Here is a 16534-nt window from a genome sequence, read left to right on the forward strand (position 1 = left end):
GTCGCTCCGATAAAAAGCGATTGGGTTTTTCCATCGAGAAATTCTCAGTTCTCAGCAACATCAGTGTACACTTCCGCACCTCTGCTGCAGCTGCAAAAATTTTGCTATGATGGCTAAACTATATTTGAAAATATTGCAACCGCATATTGCAGTAAAATGTTGCCAGTTTAAAACACCTTTACATGTACATGGGCTGCGTCACTGGTATAGTGGCTAGGTATAAGCCCGCGGATATCGAGGTTATGGTTTCAAAACCATGACGGGTCGATAAAAAGCTATTGAGGTTTTCTGTCGAAATACTCTCAGTAACAGTCAAGAGTCTGGAATTTGGAAGTGTGTGTACTGCCGTGCCTCGGAACGCACGTTAAGCCGTTGGTCCTTCGCCTGAACTCTTACCGGTCGTTTCGGATTTGCCGTCCCATAAGATTGTCAGAGTGAGGGAATAGAAGAGTGCACCTGTGTTCGTGCACACACTTGTGTACTATGATGTGCTACGATTGGCCCCTGTGGGTGAAATCGTGACGACATTTAATATATTAATAGTGTAAGCCGATTTTTGTGTCAGTGATTATGGGACGATAGCTGTATATAAAAGATCAGTTATAGTCTCATTTTGAAGAGCTCCAGCTGTAGATATGCAGAAAAATAAAGACGATTCTTGATTCCAATTTACTAAATTAGGCCGGTTAGAGAGCGGTACTACGGCTGTATAAGAAAAATAATGTATACTATTTGATATTAAAAATTTCATTTAAAAGAGGTTTCATCATTTTGGCGCCAAACATCCTAAAAAATCTTACTAGTTTTTATTTATTAACGATTAATGTATTGTATGAGAAAATAGTTCATTTGTTTTATTACTTATTGTTTGCACTGTACGAGTTTTAACATTTTAATAAATATAATTACATACTTAATAAATTATTACGAAACAGATTAAAAACTCACTTAGTCGATTCCTCAACTTCCTAGTCGGTGGAACTGGCACATCACTAATTGACATAATACTGAATTAAAACAGTTAAAATAAAATTACGTAATACAAGTGTTACACGCAAATCCTATCACAGACTGAAAATATTACCATAGATTATACTTATCGGGTTTATAAGCGATATGTTATCGATATGAGATTTTCGATAAATTTTTATCGAAATCTGCGTTATCAAAACATAAATTTCACGTGTTAGTAAACAATTCATAAATAGATTGTATTTTTACATGTAAGTGTTTACATAGTGCGGTATACCTATTAGGTGCTGGTTTTATTATTGAATTGTTGTCAATGAGCTCCTAATCTTGTACTTAACAAGATATTTGGCTCATAAATCTTCACCACTGCTACTGCTGCTGAAATTGGTACTGTTAGAAATATTAACCATTCCTAAGAACTGAGATGTTATGCCTGCAGTTTTTTTGTAGTACAGTAAAGCGGCCGAGCAATGGGCCACATGATGGAAATGGTCACCACTGCCCTACCAAAGTAATCATTCTATTTAGCCAAAAAACGTTTGAAACTAAGATATGATGTCCCTTGTGCCTGTAGTTACACTGACTTCATCTTCTAAACTATACATAACAATACTAAGTATTTATGTATGTATAAACCAAGACTGGCTTGAATAAAGATCTACCACCAACTACACTGAATTTAATTGTCAAAGTACTGACGTTTATACATAGATTGTACAGGACGTTTGTTGACAACAAACCGCTTAAATATTTGTCGCTTGTAGTAGTAGTAGTAGTTTTAAATCGAATTACTGTAACAATAGCTGTGTCTTGGCTTAGCACTTAAAATCGATTACCGTCTTAAGCTTCTACATTGAATATATAAGTATATAAAAATGTTACATAGAATCGTTTATTATTATATACAAGACTATATGCTATATCCGCAACAGAAATAAAATAAATAGGTGATAAGTTTCAAATTTAAGTTAAAGTCATTCAAAAAGTTATTTTGTAATGATGTATGTATTTTTGTACGCCATTTTGTACAGATGTTTTACAGCCGGTTATATGAACTGTCAATCAACTTTTTTTTTTTGAGGTACAAGTTGGATCGTGCGCTCGTAGATATTCTGCCAATATTTTTTTTTTATGTCGAATTAATGTAGTTTCAAAAATGTCAATAATTATCTTACAATTTACTGCCAAGGTCTCGTAACCACTATTGTATATTCCAACTACGAAAGGACAAAAGCCAAATAAACAACATTTGAATTCGAAAATGAATTAATATAATTGGTCGAGAGCTTAAATAATCTATGATATTAATTATGTTTTTGCGAAAAGATGGCGCTTTGAATGTCAACGAAATTGTTATCAGAATTTTGGAAGTAAAATTAAAGTGGATATAAGTAGTTCAGTGTATTATAAATAAAGACATAGACAAGACTAGAACTGCTTGTAGCGCACAAATCACAATATAGCCGAACTATTAGTAAATCGCGTGGCTTACGTGAATCTAAGGTTTGGTTATCTTTATTCTTTCTTCCATTGGAATCGACAATAGATAAAATTGCGCACTATAATATGTCCTACGCAGTTAAAGTTGAATTTCCTTTGCAAAAGCCGTCGTAAATGACGACCAAGATATTTTCATATTTTATTCTAACAATTTATGTTATAAAACTTAATTCAACATTCAAAAGTACAATAACAATTTTATTATCTAATTAATAAACAGAATTATAGCGTTTTATAAAATTAAAATATCATTTTGCAAAATAGCTATATTTTAAAAACAAGGTCAAGAAACTAGTTTAACGCTGACAGCATTCCATTATAATACAATGTGATAAATAATTCTATAGATGTGAATTATATTAACAACAAATGTAGCTTTATAAGGAAGCCAGTTGCTGCGCGCGATTTCACTCGCTTTTGATCTTCCCGCCCAGTCCCTGACCAATGAAAAACTTGGGCTATCAATTGGAAAATCTTTTCAAATCCGACTGGTAAATCCAGGCAAAACGGCAAAGGTCTGTGCCTTTAAAAAAATTCTTGCGGCAAATTTATTACAATACAAATGTATAACTTTCAAGTATATCATTTATTTTCCAAAGCGCTGTCAAATGAATTAATTTGGATTTAATCTGAATTCTCATTGGTCGCTTATTGCGTCATCAACTGCAGATTTCAAAATCAGAACGTGTCAAAAACTAGCGGTATGAATTCCAGTATAGTTTAGCCTGTATATGTTCACTCATGAAACAATTGATTTATAAAAAAAAAAAAAAGTCAAATAACAAATTTATCTCTTTTCTTTTTTAAGTGTGAGTAAAATTAAAAACCAATAATATAATTTCAAAAAAAGTACAATTAGATACGACTAACGTTTCCCGAGCTTTTAATAACAACAGATTACAAAACACAAGTGTCATGCTGGCAATACAGTCGGGTGCAAATTAACTGCGTTTACATAACAAAAGAAAGATGATCGCGGATATTGGAAAGTGAAAACATTGTGCACTATTAACGATGCCATATTTACATCGGATAAGCATTTCCTGTCATTGATCGATTGGAATGCATTTATCATGCTATGTTGATGTTGCTTGAAAGATAATTTAACTTTTTTTTTCCTTTTTTATGCTCTTGATACTACGGTTTCAGCCTACGATAATTCCGCTGCTAATTATAATAACATCAGTTAGAAATGAATAAATAGCCTCATTTAATTAAGGCTCGTGCTGTGGAGGATGGATGTTTTTCTTCAAAGTAAGGCACAAGATGAATTAAAAACTTGAACCGCAAAATAAGTTCTTTCGGGATCGATCCTACAATATTCAGTTAAGTGTCATAACGACTCTTGAATATTGAATTTAAATATAAATGACAAAAACGAAAACATAAATATTAATAATAGATTCATTTATACTTTTATATATAAGTCATTTAGATATGAAAATTAGATTTCCGTTATATGTATTCAGGTATTTAATTAACATTATTATATTTTAAAATTCATACAATCGGTCACTCCACACTTCATTCGTAACATATTACTCAACTAGGTTAAAAAACAACACTCACAATCAATTTACAATACAAATTAGTATAATTACACGTAATAAATTGTTAAAAAAAATGAAATGAACTTGGCTTGTAATTAGGCTGAATCGTAAATAAAAAAGCAGAAGTGTCACGTGATACGTGATATGATGATGTTGGGGTGATATTACTTTCTTTAAATAACATTTTTTTTTAAATTATTAGAATAATAATGATATTATTATTATAAAATACGTCGCAAAGCATGTCTGCAGTAATATACTAATACATAGACACATGCATCCACTTATGAACCCACAACACACATAGACAGGATCGGATTTAGGAGGGCAACCTGGGCAACTACGTTGGGACCTCCACAAGAGGGACAATAATGAAATATATGTGTTTAGATATCTAGATAATTATAGTCAAATAAATAATATTCCTAATTACTGTTTTAAAAGTTACTCATACAAAATAGTAAAAATATTATTGACAAACCTGACTGGCAGAAATGAAAATGTTCAAATTAATTTGTAAAATAATGATAATCAGGCATTCTATACTTTTTTCTATGTATATTGTAAGTTGTACTCTTGCATTTTGTAAGTTAATTTAATCCTTAGTGCATGCGTTGTTTACCTATAAGCTTATAATGATATAAGCTATATATATATATATGCTTATTATAGCTTATATTCGAGTGGTTCATAAGTTTGAAACTGTCATAGATGAATACAAGTTGTAGGTAATAAACGAATAAGAGACACACCGACACGCACGTACACGCACCCGCACACACGCAACAAGTTATACTTATATAAGCCTCTCACTGTCTGGAGAGTAATGTGCCAGTGATAGTAAAAAAAATGTATTATATTGATTAAATGAACTACAAGCTACTCGATGGTAAGAGTTCCATAGACACGGGACACTAAAAAGTGTAAAGCGCTTCTTGTGACATCAACAATATACTTCGTAAGTAATGAATTTCTTGTGTAAAGTTATTTTGTATTAATTTTTTGTTGCTGTTTGGAATAATCCATTTTATTTTCATACCTTATATTAAGTAATATTCAAGATTAAAAAATATTAATAGCTATAAAGAAAAATCTTATTAAATATCTTATCGTAATTAATTAACTGTGTAACGGCTTTATCGATAAATATTTAGGGGGGTTATTAGTTAAATAATGCTGTCTTCTCCCTAATGACAAATAAATGGTGATTGAAAGTGACAAATCTGTGTTTAACTAAACGCCCGTTTAACAACACGTATACTAATATTCTGTCTGTTACGCTTCCATGGCTAGAATACTGAACCGAAATTGATGAAATTTGATACGAAGCATGCTTGAACCCCAAGGAAGGACACCTACTTTTATACTTACTACGTACGACCGAATCACGCGGGCAAAGCCGCGAGCGAAAACTAGTTACAAATAGTAGATTTATTATAACTTTTTCCTTTATTTTCGTTAAATGTAATTTGGTATCGTGTCGATTGAATCGAAATTATTTTCACATTTAATACGAACGTAATAAAACCATATCTTCAGAGAAATGAAAACGTTTCAAAGAGGAGTATTTATATACATACTATAAAGAGCAACAATTTTCGAAAAAAAAAAATGAAAGATTACGCAATGAAATATTATAATAACAATAATTTAAAAATTTTATTTCCTTGTCACGTAAAATTGCATGCATGTTTTGTATAATTGCGTAATGTGTAAAAAGTTAATCTCGTTGAATGTGAAGCTTCACGATTTCTCTTTGGAACAAAAAACTGTTCAACACTGAACGTATATTATATTGAAGATTATTTTTATTAGAGATCATACTAAATTATTACTAATGGCCGCACATTAGTTGATATTCAAACGGAATTAATTGCTAGTAAAAATGAGAGTTGACATTCGTAGAGCTATGAGATAAATTTATTACAATTCTAATTCATTACATTAAATTTAAAATATAAAATCTTCTACAAATTCAATACTTTTTTCTATCCTTTTTTTGTCGAAGTAATTGATAAATACGAAAGTCACAAAAATGAGGGCTAAAAACCTTATGAAAAAGGTTATGAATTTTAAAATAGCGTGTTTGTATTTGGAACTAGTTCCAAAAGCCTCCTCTGTTTTAGTCCAGTAGTGGTACATTTACATGCTTACTTCATGTGTTTGATATTGGCAGTAAAAGTAAACTATTCATATTTAATTGAATAATATATTTCTAACAAATTAATATATTTCTAATACATTAATTCCATCGTGCCAAATACAACTATTCCTTCCGTGTGCGCAATAATCTTAAAAAGAGCTACAGCGTTTTCTCCTCACGTATTAATAATATATATAAGCAATAGTTTCTCTTAAAATAGTCAAGTCATCATAAAATATTAAGCTTTCAATTTAAATATAATCAAATATTAATGGTTGACCACCAAACACCATCACCATTATCAGATTAGTGGTTAGTTTCATCCATAAGTGCACCACTATGAGTCGTTCCTTGCACTGTCAACGTGCTGAATACAATCAATCATTTACGATGTTTTACGCCTGTCCACTGGCTAACTCAACCTTCGAATTGCAAACTAAGCAATACAATGTTGATGTATAGCACACAATACGTGGTGATGAGTATATAAGAACATATGTGTTATGTATGTATGTAGTATAATCTATAAATAGTACAACAGATTAAAACTGATTTTATTTTATGCTCTAATTAAAGTACTTTAACAATCACATTGACGTTAACGTTTAAAAGAAACGGCCCTTAAATGTCCCAAAACTGTGATAATGTCTCGTCTCATTTGAGAAGATTTCAAGCTTATGCCAATAAGAGCAGTCCTGTGCTGATTTTCATGAACACATAGACTTACGACGTCCAGCCAAACAACCAAGCACGAAATTATACATACAAATTAAGCATAATAAATTTCAGTGGTGCTTGCTTTTAATCTTTTAGTCATCGGTTCAAATTTACTTGTTACCGCTTTTTGATGTGCGGAGTGGAAACCGTGTAATCCCACATAACACGGACCCCTATATACTTCTACACTCCCTACCCTCTAAATCCATTGCATTGGCCGTTTTCGTCAGGATCGGAAAGACTGTGAGATCGGGTTGATGTAAGGCATCTTCCGCCTTTCCCGTGTTGTTCTCCGCTCGCGGCCTGGCGGTGCTCCTCACTTATTAGCTTATTACAATCTCAAGTAGGATTACTTTGTTTTTTTTTTAATTATTATTAAAAACTCATTAATCTGTGGTCATACATGAGACGATGTTATCATTAATCTGTGTCTCGCTGTACTCATATCTATTGAACTAGTTTATCTTATCGTAGATCTTAGCACTTATCTTCAAGTTAATATACGTTAGGAGTAAAACATTAGCAAAGTAGGTTAATATACATACTCTGTTAGTGCCTTTAAGGCACTTACTACAGCAAACAATTGAAAAACTACGCACCTTACATAGATAAAACTTATACCAGAAGATGCAGTGCGTTTCCGAGAAGTATGTAATATTACTTTATAAGTAGTTGTTTTTCGCAGTTTAACCTGTTTTGACTATAAACGTGACAAGCGTGTATTTCATGTTGTATTAAATTAAAAATGTTTTCGTTCGATCCGGTATAACTGAATTTGCTCATTGAACAAGCTCTGTCCAGTGCCCTGGACAAGCAACTCTGAGGTTTAGGATGTTTTTTTAACTGATTTCCACGATGGCTAATCTGCGACGACCTGCCAACGCACGAAATATTATGCGCACAAATGTGTGCGCCCTCACAAGTCTATACGATGGGACGGCGAAACTTCAAACTTCCAGACTAAAAAATTTTGGACAGTTTTCTGTCGAAATTTTTTTTTCATCGACCCGTCATGGGGTTTGAACGCTGCAATAATATAATTTACTTGCTCTCTGTCCCGACTTCGTACCCCTCCCATTTCTCTCCCTTGAAGTTGAAGTTTCCAAAAATCTTTCTTAGCAGTTGCTTACGTAATATCCATAAACAAATCTTGCAATATTCTGCTTTGCAAACTTTTTAGGACATTAGACATACGATTTTATAAATATTTAACTTATAATACTCAAACGTCGTAATAAATAATATGTAATAATAAATAAATATTTATCTTTATGTATATAACATAAAGATTACTTTTCAATAAGCCAAAGCGATAATTGCACGAGAGAAATCATAGAAAGTTTTTCATTATTATTTGACGCTATCGCAAAGGTGCAAAAATATTATTAACACGTAGTTGTAAACCAGATTTTACATATAATTAATAGCAACGCAAAAACATCCTTATTGCAATGTAACAAATCTAAAAATGGAACGAAACACGACATGACATATCCCTTCTATGGAAAATATCTCGTATGACTATTAAAATAAGGTTCGAAATTAAATATTTATAGTTTTAGGTATGTGGTCTAACTACGTGTCGAAGTTTTGAATGTAATAGGTGCTTTAATCCTTATTTATACTTGCTGTTTAGTTAAATACTGATGTATTTCTTCTTGATATATTTTATATTCAATAGTAGATACATTGTTTAAGCAGTGATCAGCCTCTGATTAACATTTACAAGACGTAAAGTCTATATTCATTGACTATTAGTGTTTAAAACATATATTAGGAGGTAAATATCGTGTGAAATATTTTATGCTAACTATGTATTGTTAAAGATAAGATAAAACATAGACAATTGAACGTTTTTATTCTTAACTTAAGATTTTAAATATATTTATTTATTATAAATACTTAGGTATATTAAACTTCATATACAAGTGACATTAGCTTAGCAGTGCTCATTAGTGGTCAGTCGTGGACGTCATAGAAGTATTAAAGTGGTGGCTTCTTAAAATGTACGATAATGGACGTTTTTTTTTTCAATCATAAATTAATAAGTATGGGCCAAATTAATGTTAAGAAATCATTATTCCCTGCGGTCTAGGGAATGTTCAAAATGATTGAAAAAGGTCATTACCTCTTACGACATCAAAGTTTAAGCTACGTGGGTAACATCTCGACGTTTGAGCGTCCACGCCGCGGGCGTTTCGAGCAAAGTAGCATAATAATAACATAATAACAGGCATCTTACCTTTGCGGGATTTCCAATACAATTTTCTCAAGTAATACGCTGCACCGATTAAAATAAATGCTGCTATAAAAGCACCTATCGCAGCCCCGGCTACGCTGCCCGCGCCAAAACATTCCTCTTGTGCTTGCCCGAAAACACACGGCAAAACGACCGTCACAAGAAATAACTTTAAAAGAACACCCATTTTTTTCCTTAAATAACACAGTGGAACATCACTATTATGGCACGAAAGTTTAACGAAAATTAAAAAAAAAAAACAATCACATTACTAAAATTTAAACTTCGAATTTTGAAAGTTAACGATGAGTTTTAGGGGCGACAGAGTTGATGCGTGCGCCGCGTCAGCCCGCGCGGTCGACTATGGCGCATTCGTTACGTAGTGGTTCGGTGGCTTCGTGAATAGACTGTGATTGTGGGACAGACGAAGCGTGTGTGGAAAACATGTTTGGGCTTTGGTATGATGGACGTTGAAGCGGCAATACGAGCATAATAATTAATATATTTATATTCAACTAGTTGTTGCTTGTTTATCCAACCGATTCACTGAGATTAATTAATTATTACAATGTACTCCATTTTATTTTGTAATTTTAAAGAAATCGAAGAGCATTATTATTATACATATTCATACAAGTGTCATACTTATATATATTTAAATTGATTACTACAAATCTACTTTCCGTGCTGGTTTCAAATGAATCCTATGACCAATCTAATGACCAATCAAAATTTTCTTTTATTTTTTATTGATAATAGCTTCTCGGACTGACAAAGGTAGGCAACCTGACAGTTAGTGGCTATCACCATCCATCGACGTTGATACTGTACGAATATTTTTCATTCCTTATATCGCCAATGGGCCACCAATCCTGGGAACTAAGATGTTATGTCCCTTGTGGATAAACTTATTACAAAGTGCTTGTAGAATTTTTTTTGAATGAAGATATTTTATTTTTGTCATTTGAATCTGATAAGCATTTTCTGCATTAAAACAAATCCTTACACAAAAACGTTCGTATTCAATCTAAAAAACACAACCCAATTTTAATTCGATTTTACCACTAATAACAGTATTAGTACTAGTAAAAAAATACTTTTATACAACAACAATTTTATAGTGTGTATTTAGTACGTGTATTGTTTAATAATACTGAACTGTACCCCAAATTCTACTAACAAATTGACACATTATCGTAATCGAATCGAGATGTAATCGTTCAGCTGTTTTTCTATTTTACAAACACAACAATCCAGTTGTGGTTCGGTCAAAGTTGGATCGAAATATTATCGGTCCTCATTTGCGCTTACGTTGAGCTTAAATTGTGTAAGGAATAGTCGTTATTGGGTTGGAAATATAATCGGGCACGTATTATTACCGTTATAAGTAGAAATAACTGGCCCCCTGAACAATTACATCTTTTGTTAATGTATTCAAATAGGTTTCTGTTTATTTCCTCATCCTTTGTCTACGCTTAGTCTTTTCTTTTTCATTAATTCCGACCTTCCGTTATGTTCATGGTTATATATTGTCTGTTAGTATTAAAATACGTTTTTTTTATACTTTTAGTTTATTTGCAGTCAGTATTATCAAGTAGATGGGTTTTCTCTGTGAGATTAGATAATAACTTTGAGAGGAATGGTATCTTTCGATTCAAATTTGAGTTACTTAATAATTTTATTTATTTTGAATTATAATACATATATAAATAAAAATATATACTATATGTAATATTCACATATTATAATTTTCAGATAATTATTATTAAACGTAGAAGGATGAAATCTTTCTTTCTTTTTATTTTCGTCTAAATGTCATGTACGATTAATGTATTCAATGCTTTATCATTTAACAAAATTATTCATTGGTTTATTATTTTTTTTTTTTTTTTAGATTTGATACATGATCAAGCACCTTCGGACTTGTATTTTATTCTTTAATATTATGAAAAATATATCTTTTCTGTACAGTATTGTACTGACGAAACGCACACGATCACCTGTAAATGCGCGCGCGCAGGTATCTTAAACACACTCACACAGCCACACATCACTACACATGTACATTAACATTTTGTAACTATCCACCATGTTTGTTGTGATACTATCTACATTACGTAACATGCTTTATTTAGTTTATTTATAAACTGCCTGTATGTTCTAGGAACTTTGATATAAGACTGATTAAGAAGGAGGTTGTATATTTTTTCTTGATTCTTACGATCCCCGGAGTTGATATATGCAAAAAATTTCCATTCCTTCCATGGTTTTAAATTATTATTATTATTTTTATGGCATTGGTTGGCGGACGAGCATATGGGCCACCTGATGGTAAGTGGCCACCACCACCCATAGACAAAGGCGCTATAAGAAATATTAACCATTCCTTACATCACCTATGCGCCACCAACCTTGGGAACTAAGATGTTACGTCCCTTGTGCCTGTGATTACACTGGCTCACTCACCCTTCCAACTGGAACACAACAATACAGAGTACTGTTATTTGGCGGTAAAATATCTGAGAACCTTCATAAATCTATTTTAATTGACATGTAATTTATTATTCTCGCTGTTACTTGCATACTATTAAGGCTTAGTGGTAGATAGTTGGTACCACCGGGCTGAGTAGCTTAGTCTAGGGTACGATACCCTGTGACGTAGTTCCGATATCCATCGAAGAAACATTTGTTTAAATAATCTTGTCTTATTTTACAATATTTACTTGGTCGTAGGGCTTTATGCAAGCCAATTTGGGTGAGAACCACTCATCTGATATTCCACGGCTAAATAGCTATACTTAATATTGATATGTTCCGTTTTGAAGGGTGAGTTAGTATATTTATAAAATCGTTTGTCCTGACCATCAACGAACAACTACAACAACAACTGAGACTATAAAGCTAAAGTTTGAAACATTTCAAAGAAAGTATCCGTTAAGAAAGTTTTTAGAAATCCCAACTTTAAGAGGATGCGGTTTGTAATTATACCCAAACGAAGCTGACAGGCTAGTTTGAACATTACAATCGAAATATTCTTTATTCAAGTGGTCTCATAATAGCACCTAAGAATTGTCAAAAATGTACACCAGTAAAAAGATAGTTTTGTCACGTTTAAGAAAGATGCGCAAGAGGCGGCCTCATCGCTAAAACAGCGATCTCTTCCAGGCAAAGGTAGAGGAAAGAAACGGATATAGAAAGAGGTAGGGGTGTACAAGGCAGATATAAACATAATATATAAATACGTTACAGTGAATTAATAATATACTTATTTAAAATAAAATAATGTACAGTACCTGATATCTAACATGCATACATCGTCATGTACAGTACTGACTTAAATATAAATCTAACACCGGTTCGGAATATATAATCTACCGAGAAGAACCGACTAGAATCTTAGTGGTCCTCTTCCACCAATTTACATAGGCATACTAATTAAATACAATTAAATTTATTATTTATACTACGTATAAATCAAGGTATATTAGTATTCAATTTTTTTTATTATCTGTACAATTTGTTATCGAGTAATCTACGTATATGTATAAAAACGAAATATCACTCACTGAATTATCACGAAATCTCAGAAATTATAACACCTACAAACTTGAAATTTGGCAGGTAGGTTCGTTATAGGGTATAGGCGGTGTCCGTTCCGCATCCGCTAAAAATAGATTTTACACAACAGGGGTAGGAAGTTTGTGTTTTATAAATTTCGCGCAGGTAAATCCGCAGGTTCAGCAACTATCTAATAAGTCTTACTTATTGTTTTTTTTTTTTACATTAAAAGTTCTAATGACCCTATGGGTTATTTCAGTGCGTCTTACCAATAGTATCATATATTATATCGTTCCTTATATAATTTTTATTTCTAATAAGTGGTTCTAAAATGATTAATTTGTTGATTTAATAAAATATATTAAAGTTTAACCATTTTTTTTTAACTAGGAACAAACTAACATATCTCACTGTCCAATACATTAGCCTCAATCACTGCATTTCTAACACATTAATATTTTTTTTGAAATGCAATTCAATATGCATCAATGATCGCTCACGCAAATCAACCGTGTATGGTAGCTCAACTGACATAAAAAATTTACGCCATTTTGATTTTATCCGGGAATAAACCCGTTTTCCCTTCTAAATTGTTAGGATAAGAGTTACTCTCGTAAAACTCTGTTAATCTCAGGAAAAGTTAAGCACGGTTATCTAGGAGCAAGTAAGAGCTTTATTCTTGGAATAAAAATTATTTTAGTTTAATAAAATCGGACTTTAGACATTAGACCTAAACGATGCATGGGATACTCACAATACGCTAATATATTTTGTTCTTGTATATTAAATTAAATTCAATTCTTAGTTTAATGACGTGATTCATCAATATTATATAAAGTTGATTTTGTATCACATGATATAAAATCAATCGTCATATAGTTAAACTAAATCATATATACGATTGCAAAAATTAAAAACAAGACTAACTGGCTTATAGGAACTAAAAACTTACTTTATAGCAAATGCCACTCGGGATGATGCTTTACCTACATCAAAATCTATTCAGACATTTAAAAGTTATGGAAGAGTATTCTTTAAAACTTCATAACTTTTAAATGTGAGTGAGTCATCATTAATACTGAAAACATTAGAATCTTTTTTGTGTTAAAAATAAAATTATTGTATTAAATATTATATTAAATGTTATAATTGAGCTATTTTTCATTTAATTATCTCTTTTGACATTCTCTGGGAATTTTCATTTATTTTTACGTAACTAAATGTAAAAGTTAGTTCAATTTTGAATTTAGAAAGACGCGTAAAAACGAATAATTCCAGAACATCATTGTTATGTAAAATGACCTCTGTAGGTTCATATACATTAATTAATAATACACTTAAAACTTCTTCAAGAATCACTCCTTCTATTAGTTAAAGGTGTATAAAAAGTCGTTCCATTCTGTATAACAAAAGCAAATATGTACATATATATACTAGATTTTCTTTTACTCTCTCTGGACTCTGGACGTGAATTTCATCAGTTCCTGTTTTTGATGAGTGATTTAAAAAAGATATCCAATTTGAATCAATACTGTATTTTATGAGTAATAGTTTATTTTTATAAACAAATGTTCCGTATTATTTAGATTCGCGCGCGAAAACGCGAGAAATCGGTCGTCGTTACTTCTTTGTGTGAAATTTAACTCATTTGTTACTACTTGGTTATTTATTATTTGTACCTAAATTTTTTTTAGGGATTAGATAAAAAATAACCGAGAGGTAAAATTTTGGCAAAACAATAAATACATACAATCTAACACACCCAATGGCATAATTTACGTATAGCCTGTTCCAAGAGTTTATGATGAATAAATCTTTAATTATAATACAACAACATTGCACTTAACTACTTATTTGCACTTTAATTGTACTTCCAAAATTCCGGTAACAGTTTCGTAGACGTTCGAAACGCCATTTTTTCGCAAATCCATAGTGAATATCATAGATTACTCAAGTTCTCGACCAATGATATCGCGTCAATTTGCTGTCAAATGTGTTTTATTTGGCTTTTTCTTGTTATGGTTGGAATAGAATATAGTTTATTATATAGTTACGTAGTTAGTTTTTTTGCTAATGCACTGTCGCTTGAGAACCGTCATCATCACAAAGTTAAGCCTTTTACTCATAATCAAACCTAGTATCTATTTTACTAAGACTTCTATCCCAATACCAAAATCAAAGCCAAAATCTTCATACTGAAGTTGATATACACTCGTCATTGATTCAATGTTTAATCTTCGACCAGATACATTATACTTAACGGTTATTATTTATATATTCAAGAGCGATTTCAAATAATAATTGTACCTAGTTTTGTTTGCGTTTTGTGCAAGATCATCTGGGTAGGTAACACCCACTTGACAAAATTTCTATTAAACTTCAATACTTTGTATTGTTATGTTCTAGTTTAAAGGGCGAGTTAAGTACAACGGACATCTTAGTTCCCAAGGTATGTGGTGCTTTGGCAATGTAAGGGATGGTTAATATTTCTTACAGTATCTATGGGTAGTGGTGTACACTAAGAATCAGGTATTCTGGCTACATACTTTTTAAACTTTTGATTTAACATGTAAAGTTAACTAATTCAAAGTCTCATCACTACAAAAGGGTTTGGTAGGTTTTTGAGTTGGCATTGGAGTTCTAAGGTTTCTTTTTTTTTTACAACATTCAGGCGCAAAGCGACGTTTTAAAAAAAAATAGTAGCAACATTGAAATGAACTACTAATATTCCTATTTACCCCTACATTTAAGCTTGTGTTAGGAGCTGACAGTTGATGACAATAGCCCAAATGGTCAGGATCAATACAGCCTCTGTCATCCATCAAGTCCATCAAATTCAAATGCAAACATAGCTAAAGTAAATAAATAAAAGCAGTGCTACCAACAATTTCGTATCATATCCACGGTATAACATTTTTGTTTTGATAGTTAAACACGAAAAACTAAACCTAAACCTCTTTCTATATCTGTTTCTTTCCTCTACCCTAAGGTTGCCTGGAAGAGATCGCTGTTTATGGATAAGGCCGCCTCTTGTGCATCTTTCTTAAATGTGATTCAACTTTATGTTTACTGGTGTACAATAAAGAGTATTTTGATTTGATTTGAAAAACTATCAATACGAAAAGAAAAAGAAATATACTTAGACATTTTATTGCCAATATCAGGATTATTCAAGATAGTAGGTAGCGTATATTCAAACGGTTATCCACAAATTAAGTAAGTTTTTAATGAAACAAATCAATTACATAGATTAATTCACAATAGTCATCAATATTGATTCTATACTATATGATATACACAAACTCACATAAATCACTTAATGTACTACAAGAGAAAAAAGATAATGTCGGAAATTAGTTATTCGTCGTATACGTGGTGCGCGGGAAATCATGAATGTAACTGTCAATCCAAGATGGCCGTCCTACTACCATCGACACTTACATCTTTGTCTATTCCGACCAGTATAAACAAACAAGGTGGCGCACCATGTGCCGTCATATAAATATATCTATTTTGTTTTAGTATACAATACATGGCAAATAATGTCTGCCGACACTTACTGTTACTTTTAAAATTCCTGTCATTAGATTGGCACCTGTAGTGCATTAAGACGTGAACCATGGTCACTTATAACCCAGAATGGTAGGTACGTCTACATCAAATAATTATTAATGGATGACCCTGACTAACAAATAATATTACACATTTTTTCTAACTTATGGAAGTCAACTCAATTACGATAATATTAATTAGAAGGGAAATACAAACGAAAAATTATTTGGGGTAATCCCTAAATTTAGTGTTGCCAAAACTGCGATGAAATCCGCTTCTGTCAAAAGCATTCTTATTACAGAT

At 31.9% G+C, this 16534-nt stretch overlaps 1 protein-coding gene across 2 annotated transcripts in view; it reads right to left on the reverse strand.

Annotated features, from left to right (window-relative positions):
- LOC113392109 (uncharacterized) overlaps positions 1–9537 on the reverse strand; it is a 66697-nt gene extending 57160 nt beyond the window's left edge. Inside the window, exon 1 of one of the 2 annotated variants that reach the window (XM_026628387.2) lies at positions 9125–9537. In XM_026628387.2, coding sequence (XP_026484172.2) covers positions 9125–9308 — 184 coding nt within the window. In that variant the 5' untranslated portion in view covers positions 9309–9537. Of the gene's footprint in view, positions 1–948; positions 1060–9124 lie in introns of those variants that run through there. The other variant, XM_026628388.2, reaches the window with a different exon arrangement.
- Positions 9538–16534: the final 6997 nt, after the last annotated feature.

The sequence above is a fragment of the Vanessa tameamea genome, chromosome 27 (assembly GCF_037043105.1).
Source record: "Vanessa tameamea isolate UH-Manoa-2023 chromosome 27, ilVanTame1 primary haplotype, whole genome shotgun sequence".
NCBI classification, from domain to species: domain Eukaryota; kingdom Metazoa; phylum Arthropoda; class Insecta; order Lepidoptera; family Nymphalidae; genus Vanessa; species Vanessa tameamea.